Source organism: Helobdella robusta, assembly GCF_000326865.2.
Source record: "Helobdella robusta unplaced genomic scaffold HELROscaffold_25, whole genome shotgun sequence".
NCBI classification, from domain to species: domain Eukaryota; kingdom Metazoa; phylum Annelida; class Clitellata; order Rhynchobdellida; family Glossiphoniidae; genus Helobdella; species Helobdella robusta.
This window is the reverse complement of record NW_008704310.1, coordinates 131320-149180: the sequence shown is the minus strand read 5'-3', so window position 1 is coordinate 149180 and position 17861 is coordinate 131320. Positions and strand designations below refer to the sequence as shown.

Below are 17861 nucleotides of genomic sequence, written 5' to 3'. Positions count from 1 at the left end.
TACATTCTTAACGTAACGAAGTAAAACCAATCCGAACAATGTAACATATTTAAAACATTAATTATTGATTAAGTATATTTTAAATCGATCAGATATGAAGAGTCTTAACCTGCCAAAAACTGAATTGTTAAAAACAAATTAAGCGGAATGATTTGTGGACTATTGAGTTTTCATAAAAGCAACAAGTCATAAAACCCGTCAGAGATGGACAACGAGGACCTCGCCAACTGGACGCCTGACTCCTTCTTACTGGACATGTCAGACAACAACAGCACATCCTCCCTAACTACGCTCTCATACAACGAGACTTTTTCGTTCAACCCATACATTATGCCTTGGTACATTGAAGTGTTGTACGGTTTTTTCTTTCTCTTGATGGTTCTGGTGGCCGCCGGTGGCAACTTCATCGTCATCTGGATCGTGGTCGGCCACAAACGCATGCGGACCGTCACCAACTACTTCCTGGTCAACCTGGCCATCTCAGACGCTCTCATCACCATCTTCAACACCATGTTCAACTTCATCTACATGGCCCGCAGCCACTGGCCGTTTGGAAGCTACTACTGCAAGTTCACGCACTTCATCGTCCCATGCACCATCTCCTCCAGTGTCTTCACCTTCATCGCCATTGCTTTCGACAGGTATTTCTGTTTGAATGAACCGCTTGATCAACGAATAATATTTCAAAAATTCCATTTTTATAATTCAATTTTGATTTTGAAGTTAAACTTTTCATACATTATGTTTGTAGAGGTTTTTTTTTAAGAGCGGCCCATGACATTTTGTTAGGAGACTTTGTAAAGAAGCTTCTTCCAAAAAAGATCTGTAAAAAGAGAACTTCTGTAACAAAAACTTTGCTATCGAGAACGTCAATTTTAAGTCCATTTGAAAATTCTTTAAAAGTTTAATTGATCAACTTAAAAATTAATAAATTTCAACAAAAGAATTTTCAAACCGCATCAATATGAACGCAGTTTCAAATGTTAACATCTTAAAAATGTTTGGTCTTATTAGGTCTTTTCCATATTAATAATTAACAAACTTGGTCTGCTTCTAATTTTAAAATTACAAAACAAAATTCAAGTTTATTTCACCAAATCAATTTTATCTAATCAGTAAATTCATTAAGCTGAAAACGCGTTTCAACATCTGCACTGGATGCCAAAACTCTTAAACCAGCATCTAGCGATCTCAAAAAATCTAATTAGGCAAAGAATACGAATCGAGTTTTAACTTTCAACAGAAAAATATTGCATTTAGGTACATGGTCATAGTGTACCCGTTGAAACCTCGTCTCAGTGCTCGCAAAGTCCTAGCGGTCATCTTCGCCATCTGGGTCATCTCGATCAGCATCGCCGTACCAAACATCGTCTTCGCCAGGATCTACGTACACACGAACGAGAACAGAACCGTCTGCTATCTCAACTTTCCAAATGAAACTGAATTGAAGAACGTCGAGTTCAGGTAAATTTTGTTATAACAAGGCGAATTCGGAATTTTGGATATTTTTAATTTTTATAACCTCAAAATTTTATGAGAAGATAGAATAAAAGTTTCGTGAATTTTTGCAAAAAAAAAATCTTTTGTTCGATGTTGTTGTCATTCATTCCATCTTCATCATCACCCTAATTACTTCACAATTACAGAAAATAGTTATTCTCCACAGGTCACACCACCGTTCACCACCAATATAAATGCCTCCATTCTTATTTTTAAAATTGGTACCAACCTCGTTACGTTATGTATTAGTATCACGTTTTTACCAACATATAAATACAAAAAGTAAGAAAATCTCACGTTTCCAAACATTATTTTTCATATTTGACACTATCATTAATGTTATTATTAATGATAAACTGGCAAAAAGGAAATGTTACTGTTTTGCAAATTGATTAACCATTAACCATGTGCAAACACACTCGTCATACTTCACTAGCTCATGCAATATATATTAGAAATAGATTAAAATTTGTTTAGGCTAATTGATGCAAACAACAAAACATACAAAATATTTGTCTAATGAATTTGCTCAAAAGAATTTTAAATTGTAAAGCTGAGTACATGTTTTCTGACGCTCAAAATTTAACATGGAAAGCAACCAAACTTGTAATGTAACCCAATTTAATTAAACTCCATTGGCGAATTTTGAGAATGAAGTCTGCTTTTGATTGTCAGTCGAAAAATGATAAACATAGGGTCAATAAAAAAACACTAAAAATTTGTTAAAAAATCTGTTTATGTATATGTTTAAAATCATTTGAAACTGATATTTTATCCATTAATTTCAATGTGAAAACGTATTAAAAATTCCTAAAATTTCGTTACAAACTATTTGTAAAACTGATTATTCTAAATCATTTGCGTGTTCTTACAAAATAAATTTCTATAAACTGAAACAAGATTCAATTCTAACTTCGAATAAATATTTTAAAATTATTTTCAAACTCGCAACTAACCAGCTACAATCTGTTCTTCTTCCTCTTCACGTACATCGTACCCTGCATCGTTCTGCTTTTCACGTACGTGAGGATTGCCATCGAGTTGGGAGGGAGCAAGATGATAGGGGAGGTGAACGCCAGACACCAGGAGACCATCAAGTCCAAGAAGAAAGTTAGTCCAGTTTATTTAACTTTATGAAATTAATAATTATTAGTATTGAAACAGCTGCATGATGCTGTCTTGATCCGCGTTACAGTTACTGGGTTCAATTGCTAAGAGGAACTCTTCTATCCTTTCCTATCCTATTGTATCTAATTCAAAAACGTTTATAGACTGTATGTGACTAAGATACCTTTGACTAATACAATACAGAGAGAATAAATAACCACATAATTGTATGTATGTTATTACTTATTCAATTAAAAGTTAAAGTTCTGTTACTCACTTTTTAACTTGAGATGAATCACAGTACTAAAAGGTCATAATGTAAAATCTCATTTTTTTTTTAGGTAATATTACAATAATAAATAAATGGTTGTACTTAGAACATAAATGAAACATTTTTCAACAGTCAAGTTCAAAACATAGTTTGACATTCGTTTCATTTTTCTGATAGATCGATATTTAGATATGGTAAAAAAAGATATTTATAGAATACATTTCCAGTTTAAAATTTACTAAAAATATCATACATTTGTTTCTCTTGAATGCTTGCTTGACTTTCATGCTACGTGTTTGTAATAGTCTTGGTGTTTTGTTCCCTGGTCTTATGTTATGTGTTATGTTACGTTACTGTAAGCCATGCTTTGCTGTCTCTGTTGTGTTGTATGTTTTGTGTGTTTTTGCAGCAAATATGTTTAGGTTAGCAAAGGTTAAACATGCTGACATGAAATCATTAAAACTTCAAGTATTAGACTCATTTGTTTTACGGTGATATCATGTTATATTTTATAATTTGTAAAAAATTTTTTTTAAATTACAAGAATAAATGAATCTTCTATGATGTTTTTTTACAAGTTTTCGTTGATAATCAAGCATACTTTAATAATATTTATTTACTTATTTACTTTAATATTTTATTTCAATAAATATATTGGCTAATTTAAAGTAATCAAATTGATTCTACGTGTAATCTTTTCACTAGATTGTAAAGATGTTGGCTGTTGTGGTGACCATATTTGCCGTATGCTGGTTGCCACAAAATGTTGTCCTGCTAATCCATCTGGAGCCAGAGGTTACCATGATGCCCTGGTTCCACCACTTCTACCTCATCATCTATTGGATTGCAATGAGCAACTCCATGTACAACCCCATCATCTATTGCTGGATGAACGCCAAGTTGGTTCTGTCTCATTACATTGTCGTCGCGTTTTCAGCTTGCTCCAGTTTTGTGAATTGATACAAAAACATTTTTACAAAATTATTTAAATTTTTCTTTTTTTAATTTTGTAATACTTAAAAATGAACAATAGTTTTTATGTAAGGGGCAGATTTTATTATATTTAATTATTTCCTCTGTCGGTGGTCTCTAGTCAAAAAAGCCAAAATGACTTGTCGCCATCCGTTTCTGTTTTTCGCAATCTCTTCTAGTGTTACTCTATCTAGTTTTTCTAGTAGTTCTTCCGTGTAATGATAGCCCAGCTTATTCCAAATCTTGGCTAAGACAGTCGTTTCATTTTCACTTGTTTTAAGTCTACTTTTTAATCTTTCCCCTTCTGGTTCTGGTTAATACTTTCATATTTTCTTACGTGTTCTGAACTCCTCCATCCTCATCATATGTCTTGTCTTGTCCACTTCAATTTACTCATCTTAATAGTATCACTAATATTCATTTGTTCTGTTCCTTTCCTGATTTTCTCACTTGTGACATGATCCTTGTAGCCAATGCGCATCATTCTTCATTCTTCTGATCCACATGTTCTTGCACTTTTTTCCATTGTTCTCGTCAATACCCATGACTCAGTCCCATATTTCAAAACTGGGACCATCATAGTATTATAGGTATTTGGTTTGACTTTTAGTTCAATATCATGTTTTTGAAAAACTTTGGTGTGTAGTAACTGAAATACGCTTCATGCTAGCGCTTTTGTTCTTTTCTATTCCTCTACAATTCCACCCGTCTTGTTTATCGGGGTGACGCTTTTCCAAGATCCTCTAGTTTTTTTTTTCAGTCTTTTTAGTATGTAGTCCAGAATAATATTGAATAAGATCGGTGATAAAGTGCAACCTTGTCTGAAACCAGTTTTTTTCTGGAACCATTCGGATTCTCCCCCTTTCACTCATATATTAACCAAAACAGTACCATACAGATTTTTGATCAATCACACAATCTTTAGATGTGCCCACATTTATTGAAGATTTTCAATGCTTCTTCTCTTCTTATGGAATCATACGCTTAGACAAAATCTATGAAACATGTAAACTTTTTCAATGAACTCTATCTTTTTCTCCACTATTTGTCTTAGCTCGAAAATCTGATCAGAGCATCCTCTGCATTTTCAAAATCCACTTTGGTTTTCTCTAAGACCTTTTATGGTGTCACAGATCCGATTTAAACTATTTTTGTAAACACCTTTTCCGGTACACTAAGCAGGCTTATTCCTTTTAAATTTTATGCATATTTTTCCATCCCCTTTCTTGTGAATTAAATTTATTGTTGTATTTATCCAGTTTTCTGAGATAATCTCTTCTCTCTAAACCGTGTTCATTACCCTGTGAAGCCAGTTAATCGTGTTTTCTTCTGTGTATTGTAGTACTTCTGCAGTTATTTTACGGATTTTTAGTGTTTTTTTCCTCTTCATCTGATTAATTGCCGTTTCACTTTCCTTGCTTGATGTTATCTGCCATCTGTTCCTCTATCTTCGTCATAGCTGAACTAGTTTTCATGTTAGGTTTATTAAATCCCAGTTCTTTTTTTGGTCACCTCATATTTAAACCTGCTCAACACCCCCTTCCTCTCCTGTTACCATTTCCAGAACCTCAAATCAATTTTTGATCTCTTTGCAACATTGTTCTTTCACGTTCTCGTTCTTTAGTCTTCCAAGAGGCAGCTTAGATGGTTAAAAAAATTTTTCCTAATTATTATTTAAAATGATCTATTTCAACTTTTTTATTAGACTTTTATATAAAAAAAATGTTCGAAGATTTCGAAGCGGCTTCAAGTACGTTCTCCGCTGGATGCCGTGTGTAAAGTGGCAGCCATTGGAGCCGCCTACCTTCTGGCCACACATGGGCAGGTTCAGCACCACCGAACAGACGCACTGCATCTACCCCATGATTGAGATCAACAACAGTAATGACAACAGCAGCAACAACAACAATAAAAGTTTCATTTGTCATTATGGGCGTCAGAAGTTGAAGAAAAATTTGTCGTACAACTGCAGCAGCAGCAGTGGCAAGGAGGAAAACAAACTAAATGTGAATTACTTGAATGCCAACTGGAATAAAAACAACATCAAACACATCAATACATTCAATAACAGAAATAACAATAACATTTACACAAGTGATAATAAGAAAAATCTTTTCTACAGACACTCATTCCGCGATTTCAGCTCATATCGTTCAAACAGTCTCAAAGAGACAAGTAGCACCAACAACAACAAAAACATTTCCACTGCCACTACCAACACCACCAACAAAAACATCGCAGACAACAATCTCAACGAAAACACTAAAGACATCGACAAGAAAGCCAAAACAAAAAATGTTGCAACATTACTATCGACAAAATTCTGCAGCAAATCAACGAAGGACGAGCGACCGGCCACCAGTCAAACGAAAACAGAAGCCGATGATGACAACAACGCCGAGAGGAACGCTCTGTCTTAATTCACATACTTTCAAATGACTTTAATGTTGTTCTATTCAATTTTTTTATTTGAAATTGTTTCTACGAAATCTGAAAACTTTGCGTAAAAAATCATTCAGATACGGAAAATTTATTTGACATTTAAAGCGGAAAACAAAGTTTTTCACCACAACATGGAATTGTAAAAGTATAAACATTTGCGAGGATAAAAAAAACAATTACACAATAAACAAAAATATATTTGACCAATAGGAGCAAGAACATAAACTGACAAACATCAACACGTAAACACAAACACATACAAGCATCAACCCAAAGACACAAACACACAATACACCAACTCATAACGACCAGGGCATCAAACATCATTACACAAAACTTTGACATCATCAAACATTGTTTTGATGTTGTCGACGTGACGTTGACTCGCAAATTAAGCGATCGAATTTTATCCTTGCCACATTATCCAGCCAACATTTATAGGAGTTTTGCCAAACGGTGAAACTATTTCGTTCATGTTCTGCCATATAACCCATTTTCGTCAAAGGTTAACAACTGTGACAACAAACACAAGCTGCAAATTGGAAATTTTTGATATACGACGAAACATTTATGATACTACAATTTACGACAGCTAAATGATGTTACTGAAAACAATGAAAACACTATATTCCGTTTTTTCTCATTAAAAAACTTCCGAAAATATGAGCGTTCATCAAAATATTTTTTTACAAACACTTTTTTAAATTTTTCATCGTGCAGTTCTGACTAATACAAAGCTGCTAAAATATCACTTCTTACTTGACTACAACTAAACTTTCGTGCTACAAATTCTCTACATTCTGTATGCATACACACTGTACAGTACACCGCACCATGCATCTGATGAACTTTACGATTCAGACAGATAGCATTCGCAATAACAAGAATGCGAGACATGGCCTTTTTATTATCTGCGTCGACTGGCATGTATTGTTTGAAATAAAGACACAAATCTTAGCATGAAATTTTAAAATGCAATATTCCTGTCGGGGACAGCATTTTTATCATGGAATCATTTGCAATAAGGGAGGCAAGAAATCTGTAATGAAATTATGCCATGTAACACGAAGAACAAATGCTTTTTTTTTAGAAAAAAATCATCATCTTGAAGTGTAGAACAAATTCATGAAAGATGGATGCTCGTATGCAACGAACATGCAAGCTATACAAAATCACACTCGCGCAATAATGATGCGACCCGCACTTACACACCACAACACGACACGACGCAGATACACATTCACACAAACACACTCACTCTCCTTATAACACACACCCACACACACACACACATACACACGAAACCAAAACTTACCCGCTAACAAACAGATACACATTTGAGAACGTACGTACAGTACCAAACAACAACAAAAACAACTACCTCTCCATCCAACGCAACAACTTCTTCAGTTTAAAAAACAACAACAGTATAAACTTCAAACTTCAAATTCATCCAATGCCATATTCCAATGGGCAATCATTAAGTCAAACTCCAACAAATTCAGCATCAGTAACTGAAAAAATAAAATAATAATAAATATAAAGTATGATAACAATAAAATTGTTATTTATATAAAAATTAACTGAACTAACATGATAACATAAAACTATATTAATTGTAATTACTTTAAATATTATATTTCACAAATGGCATACACGTTAAATATTATTTTTTAACTATTATTATTTTTTTTATTAACGAACTTCTTACATAGACTGACTTGTCCGGTGAACAACATGCAAAAAAATATAATAATAATAATAATTAAAAATAATAATAATTATTATTATTATATAATTATATTATTTGATCATAAAGTCTACTGATATATATAATTTTGCATTGATATTTATCAAAAGAATGTAAAAAAAATTTCTTGAGAAAGTTTATAATTTATCATTAATTTATAATTATTAATTATTAATTTATTATTTTATTTATTTTATTATTTATTTAGTTTAGTTTATTTATAAAGTAGACTACGAAACAATAAGATGAATTATGACAATTGGAACTGTAATGAATATCGTGTTTTGTTTGTCATCCGTATTATTTCTACCTCTATTATTATTTTTATAATTATTATGCTCATTTCATTATGGTGAAGTGTGAATAATTTATTTGTCACTAAGCTCATTAACATTGATGTTAGTATTGTTGAATAAAAAATTTTTGACACAATTAAATTTCAAATTTAAATTTATCATTTAATATATTTAATAAATTCAAGCTTAAATACTTCATACAAGTACAAAATATTATTCGAGTGACATCACTTATGTGTTGAGAAGACGAAACCTGGTCTTGTACTGCACTGTTCTGTTTGTTCGTGTGTGGTGAGCTAATTGACTTGTAATCACATACAATGTTGGTACATCTAAGAAGTGCATCTAGAATGAATGGTTACAACCATTCATGTATCGTTCTTTAAAATAAAATTTATTTCACAAAGAAAGTTAAAAATTTTTAAAACTATTTAAAACTATTTTTATCGGTCACGATATTATCTCGTACATATATTTTTCTTCCAATTCAAGGGTATAATTTGAATGATTGTAATCTTAACTGTGTTTAACGTGTTTAAAATGAGAATGTTAACAACAGCGTGCCAGCTCCAATTTACTGAAGATTATAGCATCCGGATAAAACCTGAAATTGTATAGTGAAACCCATGTTTAGTAATAGTATTAATAGCAGTAGAAGTAGCAGTAGTAGTAACAGAAGTATTATTAGTAGTAATAATAGTAGCAGTAGTAGTAGAAGCAGCAGCAGCAGTAATAGTAGTAGTAGTAGTAGCAGTGGTAGTAGAAGTAGTAGTATTAGTAGCAGCAGAAGCAGCAGCAGTAGTAGTAGTAGTAGTAGTTGTAGTAGTAGCAGAAGCAGCAGCAGTAGTAGTAGTAGTAGTAGTAGTAGTTGTAGTAGTAGCAGAAGCAGCAGCAGTAGTAGTAGTAGCAGTAGTAGTAGTAGTAGTGGTGGTAGTAGTAGCAGTAGTAGTAGTAGTAGTAGTAGTAGTAGTAGTAGTAGTAGTTGTTGTTGTTGTAGTTGTCGTAATAGTGGCGATGGTATTAAAAAATGTAACAGTAAGAGTGATAGTAGTAAAAACCTAATAACAACAGTAATAATAATGAAGATTGCAATAAAGATGAGCGAAGTATGTTCAGTTCATGCGTTACTATATAGAATTAGACACGTCTTTATACTTTGCATCAAAGGCTATGCACACGATCATGTTTGGATACACTTGGATAAACTTGGATAAACATTTTTGCCAAATTAAGGGCTAATAAAGATTGCCAATGCATAGACACAATGCCCATTATATTTTCGAGCCATTCTATCCTTAACATTCATTCATTCGTCCACAGAAACCGATATATTAGCTACTAGTTTACTATTTCGAAGTCCACCATTCGTCTGATAATCATGATATTTATTCAAATCATCATTCTCAAGATTTTTTGTTATTATCACAATAGATTTTATGAAAATTTTCTATCTTTGTTATCGTAAAACTTCTTTCCATTTAATACTGAGTTGTATAAGTTGTCACCAATATCACATTTTCTTGTCTACATAATAAACATTGCTTTTATAGTCATACGTATCGCTAAATTTGACAACCGGTCAATACTCAGAATTTTTTTATTAACATTTTCTAGCAATATCACAAAATTCAAACTTTCAAATAACAGTTTTTCTCACTGAAATAGTCAATCCTGTAACCGCCATGCTAACGATTCACCACAAGTAAATTGAAACTGTAAATAAACATACAAAACGAACTGACATGACCAAGATAAAGTAAAAAAAATGTAAATTAAGAAAAAGTGCCCATGACACTGAAAAAACCTATCTATCACAAATCCCTTTTGCTTAATCTAATTATTTTACTTTTATTATATTATTTTACCGTTAAACGCTTAAATGCGATAAAGATACAGAGCATTCCAAAGAGCTCCAACGCGCGTAATAACACAGTAACTACTGGTAACATAGTGGCCCAAACATTACGTTGTGAAATATCACGATACTAAAAGTTCTATTCGTCATTCGTCAGATTGAAAATTTTCAACTTATTGACATCAAACTACTAATGCTATGAAAATTTTATTGATCGTTGTATAAGTTAATGCATTTTGTTAACACACCTATTTTAACAAGTTAGAAGTATTGTTTTAATTGAAAATTTACAGAAATGAGATTTTACCGTTAAACGCTAAAATGAGTTGCAGTTTTACCATAACAAGTTGATTATGAAATATATGCATGAATTTCTTCCTATTCATCTGGAAAAAAATCATATCTTACAGATGTTGTTGGAATTTTGTCGAGCCAAATTGTAAGCCGAACCGCGGCAAGTTATAGGTACATGATTGATTTGTAAAAGAGTAGTTGAAAAAATAGAAATGAACATTTTGATATTAAAAGATGAAAAAGACGTTTTTATTAATTGATAAATAACTTAGATTCTACCAAAGGCAGTTTTACCATGATATTAAGATTAAGGGCTAACAAAGTAAGTACCGACGGTTTTTCTTGATTGGAGCCCCAAGATCAGCCCGATCTAAATTAAAAAGAATCAGGTTAGTTTGATTTGTTCACAAACTATGGAAAATATTTTTTGATCTGTTTTACTTTATATTGTTCTGTGTTTAATTACAAATGTAGATTGGGTACATTCATTTTTCATGCGTTTGACCTTTTAGAACATTGAACAAATTGAAAAGATTGTTTTTATTGTTTTTTTTTAGTATTTCATTTTTTGTGGTTCATAGTAGCTGAGCACCTAAACTTTCAACTTACTCCTACTATTTAATTGAATAAAATTAGTCAGGAGTCTTCAATTCAAATTATTTATTAACTAATTCATCAGTACTTACGTTTATTGCTCAAGTTGCTCTTATATTTGTTCTGTTAATAAAATAAAGTGGTTGAACATTTACAAATTCTCAAAAACTAACTTGGAAAACTAATAAAAATGTTAATCTATAGGAAACTGATTATTTTAATCTGACAGCAATAATTTTATTTTCAATTTTAGTCTTTCTATAACAATCATTTTGTATAATGATTTACGGACTTGAATAACAAATCTTCTTTTACACTTTCGTCATGAACACGCTTTAAAATAAAAACAAAAACAATGATTTACATTCTAGTTTTGTAATAATAAGTTTATCAAAATTGAAACATCTTTCTTACGAAATCCTTATTCTAAATGTTATTTCGAAAACTATTTGTATTAAGTAGACGGAACAAATCCATGAAAACTGTCAAGTTAATTAACAAAACACAAATTTTTTGATAAATTATGATTGATAAGTAACTTATATGCACGTTGAAAGGTCAAAGTTTTGGTTCATTGAACGTGTTTAAAAATGATGAACTGTCTTAACTGCTGCAAACTCGTTCCCGATTTTGAAACTTATAGCATAGAACCGTCCAAACCAAAGCGTAGAAAAAGTCACAGGCCAATATTTCCAATTCAGTGCAAAAACCACCTGTTCAGCATTGTTTCGAAATCAGACTACAAAAACAACGACGAGCATCACTTGACTCTGCCTTTCACTCCATGTAGCAACTTTGATTTTTCCGAACTGCAAGTTTTCCCAAATTTTAATTCTTTCATCGGCCAAGATTTTTCAGCAGAAGATAAATTCATGAGAGAAGCTCACCAAACATGTAAAAGAAACTGTCACAACAGATGTACGGCTCGTTGCTATTCGTCTCAACTTGTTGTACAGAGAATTGAGCAAAGGCCCTCATACCACGACGACTTGATCAAGAGGGGGATACTCGTGAAAGGTTCTCTCGGGTCCGGATCCTACTCAAAGGTTAAAAAAGCCGTTGATGTTTATGCTAACTTTGCAAAAATAGCAATAAAAATTATAGACAAATGTCATGCAACAAAAGATTATTTGGATAGATTTCTTCCAAGGGAACTCAGTATTTGGATTCGATTGTGCCATCCTAATCTGATCAAATTAATCGATTTCTTTGAAGAAAACATGAGAGTTTACATGGTGATTGAGTACGCTCCTGGCGGTGATGCGCTAAACTACATACAAAAGAAAGGACCCTTAGATGAAACCCAGGCTAAAAGTTGGTTAAACCAAATCATCAATGCCCTCAGCTATATGCATAGCAGAAATGTTGCACACAGAGATCTTAAACTAGAAAACTTACTGCTTTTTGACAACTGTACTCGTATAAAACTTTGTGATTTTGGATTTGTTAAACATATACAGCCCAACAATTGCCTCAGTGACACATTTTGTGGCTCAAAAGCTTACGCTGCTCCGGAAATACTGAGTGGTCAAGCGTACGATCCTAAGAAAGGTGACGTGTGGGCTTTAGGTGTTGTTTTATTCATCATTATAACTGGTAAGATGCCATTCAATGAAACTAGAGGTATCAAAAATGTTTTAGAAGAACAAGCAGCTTTGAACTTAGGTGAAATAAATACATGTTTTGAAAAAATCATTCTGCAAGCCTTTACGTGGAACGTCGCACTGAGGCCAGATATTGATTCATTGCAGCTTGATCCTTGGATTGAAGATTAATTAACATTTTTGATTTTCAACTGCCACTTTGACATTTGAATTGTTAACATTTTTTGTACTATGTATTAACAATTATTGAAATGTAAACTCACTCAAATTAACTTTTTGGTGTAAAACTAAACAATGAAATACAAAAGGTTTCATCAATTTTAAAGTAATTTCATTTTTGATCATGAAATATTTAAAAAACATCTAAACGTTACATTTTTATTTATTGGAATTTTTTAATAATTTACAACTAATCAAAGTTTTGCAGCTCTGTTTTTATGAACACAATTACGTTCCTGCTAAATAAAAACAAAAACAATGTATTGCTTGAAAATATTTTGGTTTATTCTAATGTTTTGCTAGACATAGTGAAAAAAAATGTTTTAAACATACTTCAACAGATAATCAAAAACAAAACATGTGTGATGAACAAATGAAAAAAATTCAATCGTGGAAAATCTCTAAATTAAAAGTTTCAGCTGATTTCATCAACAATATATTATAATGGATGATACTTCATTTTGAAATTTTACTCTGGTTTTGTTCGTATCCAATATTTCGATCTGAAACTTATTTCATTCAATGACATTGCATGGACCAGAATTCTCTTATTCGACAAAAAGCACATTCAAGTTCTACATTTAAAAATTTAAACAACGCTCAAACCTTTTCTAGAAAAACACAATCAAAAAACATTTATTTTATATCTAGATCCAATTCTAAAGAACTAATAAGTTCTTCAACTGATAATGAAAAAAATGTTCAAAATACTTGTAGCAATAAAAATTTTAAAAACATTTCCGATAACCATTTTCATTTTGGCAATAATTACGATAATAGGACAATTGAAAATAACGACAAGATTAGCCCTTTGACGAACCAATGTTGTTTCTCGGTGTCAAGGTCGGAGTCATTATGTTGGCAAGATTCGGATAATTCTCAGCCATCATTTCACGTCAGGAGAGTGAACAGACCTTCAATAATTAGGAAACGTTTCAATCTCTCAAATCAAAACAAACAAGTTGAACTGTCTTTCAAGAACAGGAAATATTTTGAATTCTGTTCCTCCTCATGGGCAACTCATCGATCAGCAAGATGTGTACAACAGCATCAGTCTCCAGCAACCAGTGCTAACTCTGACGTGCTAACAAATAAATTTGACTGTGATGATAAACTAATAAATTTTAGAACTCTGGACCAACAGAACGAAAATTCAGTTAAGGGTCTAGATGCTGATGATTTGTTATTATTTTGCGAAAATCTCGGTAATAACCATTCAGCCATTGAAAATGCAGTGGAAGCTTGTGAAAACAACAGAAATGGCCAATTTGTTTTAGATGTTCCAGACAATTTTTCCGATCAAAGTGTTTACCATAACCGGAACATTGTAGATGAAGATATAGTGAAGTCACATAATTTGACTAAGAAAAACGATTTAAAATTTGATGGTTCAAAATTATACAACCTAGAAAGCTCTAGCTCTCCGATTAATTATTTTAAAAGTTTCCAAACAATTTCAAATTATGATTTTACAAACACAAACGAATTCAACAAAGAGTTGATTGCAAACAACCAGGATCAAACAAATAAACGACCTTTTGTTTTTTGTGAAAGTTACCAAACATCTGTCGGTTCAAAATACTATAAATATGATCCACGGATTCATTCTTCGTTGCAACAACCTAGAAATGTTTTTCAAACTTCTCAAAACATATTAATGTTTGAAAACCGTCCTTTACAACATCACCTACCGATTAATTCTGCTTCATCTCAATCAATTAACAAAAATTCAAAATATATACCTATACAATGTTATGAAAACCAGAAAGTTGTAAATTACCAATTAAACACTCAACCATCTGATATAAGAAAAAATACTAATTCGCCAACAGAGTCCAATTCTGATGAACATAAAAATAACGGTTATAAATATTTCATATGTTCCTCTAAGGTGAAGATGAGATCTGTAAATCAATCGCGATTGTTTTACTTTGAAAACGGTAGATTTAAAAATAATTTTCACTCCGATGATCATTTGTCTAAAAAAAATAATACGAGCCGAATCCAAAGCTCAGCATTTGCTAAATATCTTACACGGGATAGTTCAAATCAGTACGTGAACGTTGAAAGTACTATTGCCAATAAAAATAAACAACATCTAAAATCACTGGCGAAATTGAAAAACCAGAGTAGATCAAACAAATATTTAAAAAAATCTATTTCAAAAACGTTCCGAATAAGTGAAAGTCAAGAGAAGTTGTTTGGTGAAGACTGGTCACGAAATAAACTGGACAACCGTTTGACTGACGGTGCAGACGTCGACCTATCTGATACATTAACCGATTACATCACTTCAAGTAAAACTGATTCCTGGCTACCTCAGATGGAAATTGGCGTTGAAGAAGAAATTGTGGAAGCGGCAGAAGACAAAAATCAGAATCGAAGCGAAAAAACCGTTATCCAACCGATCGGCTCGATTAATCCCAGCTCATGTGTGATTCACGACAAAGAATCCAAAAAAGAAGAAGATGGACATTTTTCACCCATCATAGATTACTTTTTAGAAAATTGGTACGACAGTGAGAGCGTATATCCATTTAATGAAGAGATACTAAATAATTTTGACGGAGATACAAATACACTGTAAAATTTAGTTTTTTTTCGTATAGTTTGAGCGATCACATTCAGGAAATTTGTAAAACTTTTTCATTTTTAATTATAGCAAATCACGTCCTTATTAGTATTTATAAATTTAAATACATTGTATAGGATATTGTAAAACATTTTAAATTTGTATATTATAAAATATAAAGTTATTTTAATCAAATTTAAATAATAAAACTTAGCATTTTCTCCTGAGTTCAATTTTAAAACTTGACGTCGATGCTATACTTGAAGTAAACAATACAACACCATGTCTACGGTAGTTTAAAAATTTTACAATGGTCATATGAAATTCTCTTGAAGATGGGTTTTAAGCCGGTTCTCAATGAAATAATAATTGTAGATGACAATGACGGAGCAGTTAAATTCATTAGCTCGCTATCTCAACTAAATATTGAACTTTTAAATTCTTCAGTTAAAGAGTATGTAATAATATTAATTAACAATTCATCTCACATCTTAGACTATCAGTTAAGTTTTAACAGTAGTGCTTTTTATATTGAAAATAATCTTGGCAAACTGTTGCATAACGAAGAGAGATATGTTTGGTTAACTGTGCTCAACTTACCAGATGTAAAATCGAACTTGAAAACCCGTTTATATTTTAAAGTCTCATGGAATACATTCAATAACAATTTAAAGAAAAACAATTATGTGACTAAAAACCTTGTGGTGCCTTGTTTCTTAGAAAAAGTCATAATTCGAAGAAAGAAATTCGTCAAAAAGAAAAGAAGAAAATTGTTTAAATTTATATATGGCAAATGTTTAAAAACAGTGAAAAAAATACACTGTCATAAGCGACCGAAAAATATGAAAAATGTACTGAAACTAAATGAAAATTTTGAAGGATTGGAGAGAAAACCAACCTACGAACCCTGGCTCGCTGGTGGAGCACTCTTGCTATTCAACGTGCTCTCGGCAATTATCGGTTATTTATGGGCGTCCCTTTGAATTGGCAGCGTATTCGCCAAACTAAATGTTGACATTTGGACTTGTGAAATCTCTCAGTTTATATCATTATATTTATGACATAACGTTAAAACTGACGAACATGTTCAACTATTGCATAACTAACGAAATGCAAAAACAAAACTTTTAACATTTAAAGTAATTTTTTTTGTTTTTAGAGCAATATTCATAAATATAAAAATAATATCTATTTACTTTTTATTTACATTACATTTACAAAATTTTTCATAAAAGAAATATAAACCACCTTTTATTAATTTAAGAAAAAGAAGAATTGTAATTTTCTGACAAAGGTCGAAAAATTTGCTTTGTTAGAAAAAAATCCGTAAACATTAAGTAAGTGCATCCGGAGCAAAAAACATAGGTTCTATATGTAATATTTAGTCATTGAAAAGTTTACCAAGAAGTATTACAACAGACCCATTTGTTTTTTTTTAAGATTTTGAAACGCTTCATACCGCTGTAATGTTTTGATATTCTAAAATGTTTCTCTTAGTTTGTGTGGTTTGATGAAAAATTACAACAACCTGTTTAAATTTTTTAACAACATATAATTCAAACCTTTTGAAATTATTTTCTCTATAAAAAATTTATTGCATAATTTAAAACTTATGTTTAAAAAATTATTCATTAAGTTATGGTTTTAATGTGAAAATTTAAAAAAAAAATTAAACATCGGTTTGTCATTTCGATATACTTCTAGTCATTTTAATCAGCGTTTTCCTCCCATGTTATCAAAATTAGTTATAAGTTATACGCACTAGCCAAAAAATTACAGCACGTAAGGGCTTCCGAAGCTGAACCTTCCACACTTTAACCACACTACTGGTATTGAAGTAAGTCAACTTGTCGTTGTGTTTCCAATTCCGGAACTGAACGTTAATTAAACGACTTAGTATGTAAACGTGTTGTTTAAAGGGTTCATGTTTAAAGCTAAAATGTAGTTTCTGAACTCCTTTTTCCTCAGAGTAAGAGTCAGGTTTTTAACAGAGAAAGATAAATCGTAAATGTGATTTATGTAGTCACTTGGATTAGTTTAATGTTTCTATTACTGTTGGTGTTCGAATAAACGTTCAACTAAGTTTGCGCTTGAAGCAGTTATGTTCATTTATCGGAAATCTTGAACTTACGAATTAAAAAAACATTTGAGTATCGTTGGAAGCTACAACACTGGTGTACGAAAAAAGACCATTGAAGTTATAACAACGGCGTTGGTAGTGACGAACGTCAAGGGTTACAACAATATGAAACTGATACCGAAATTCATGACACTGCACAGGAATCACTTACATGAACAAGACAATTAAAAGACGTCAGTTATAAAATTCATCTAGCGGTGTTGCGTTGCTGATTTATATACTTGTTTTCAATAAAACATATCTTT

At 31.8% G+C, this 17861-nt stretch overlaps 3 protein-coding genes across 3 annotated transcripts; all 3 read left to right on the top strand.

The window, feature by feature from the left end:
- Positions 1-255: 255 nt before the first annotated feature.
- HELRODRAFT_79600 (hypothetical protein) lies at positions 256-5640 on the top strand (the record flags this gene model as incomplete). Its single annotated transcript, XM_009019544.1, has 5 exons — positions 256-641; positions 1261-1464; positions 2460-2610; positions 3584-3777; positions 5583-5640. Coding segments are annotated over 5 exons (993 nt in total), but the record flags the coding sequence as incomplete, so codon positions are not given.
- A 6313-nt stretch (positions 5641-11953) lies between these two features.
- HELRODRAFT_79615 (hypothetical protein) lies at positions 11954-12856 on the top strand (the record flags this gene model as incomplete). Its single annotated transcript, XM_009019543.1, has 1 exon — positions 11954-12856. The coding sequence occupies one exon, from the start codon at positions 11954-11956 to the stop codon at positions 12854-12856; it is 903 nt and encodes a 300-aa protein (XP_009017791.1).
- Positions 12857-13436: 580 nt separating this feature from the next.
- Positions 13437-15491, top strand: HELRODRAFT_172877 (hypothetical protein; the record flags this gene model as incomplete). Its single annotated transcript, XM_009019542.1, has 1 exon — positions 13437-15491. One exon carries the CDS (start codon positions 13437-13439, stop codon positions 15489-15491), a length of 2055 nt encoding a protein of 684 aa, XP_009017790.1.
- Between the last annotated feature and the right edge of the window lie 2370 nt (positions 15492-17861).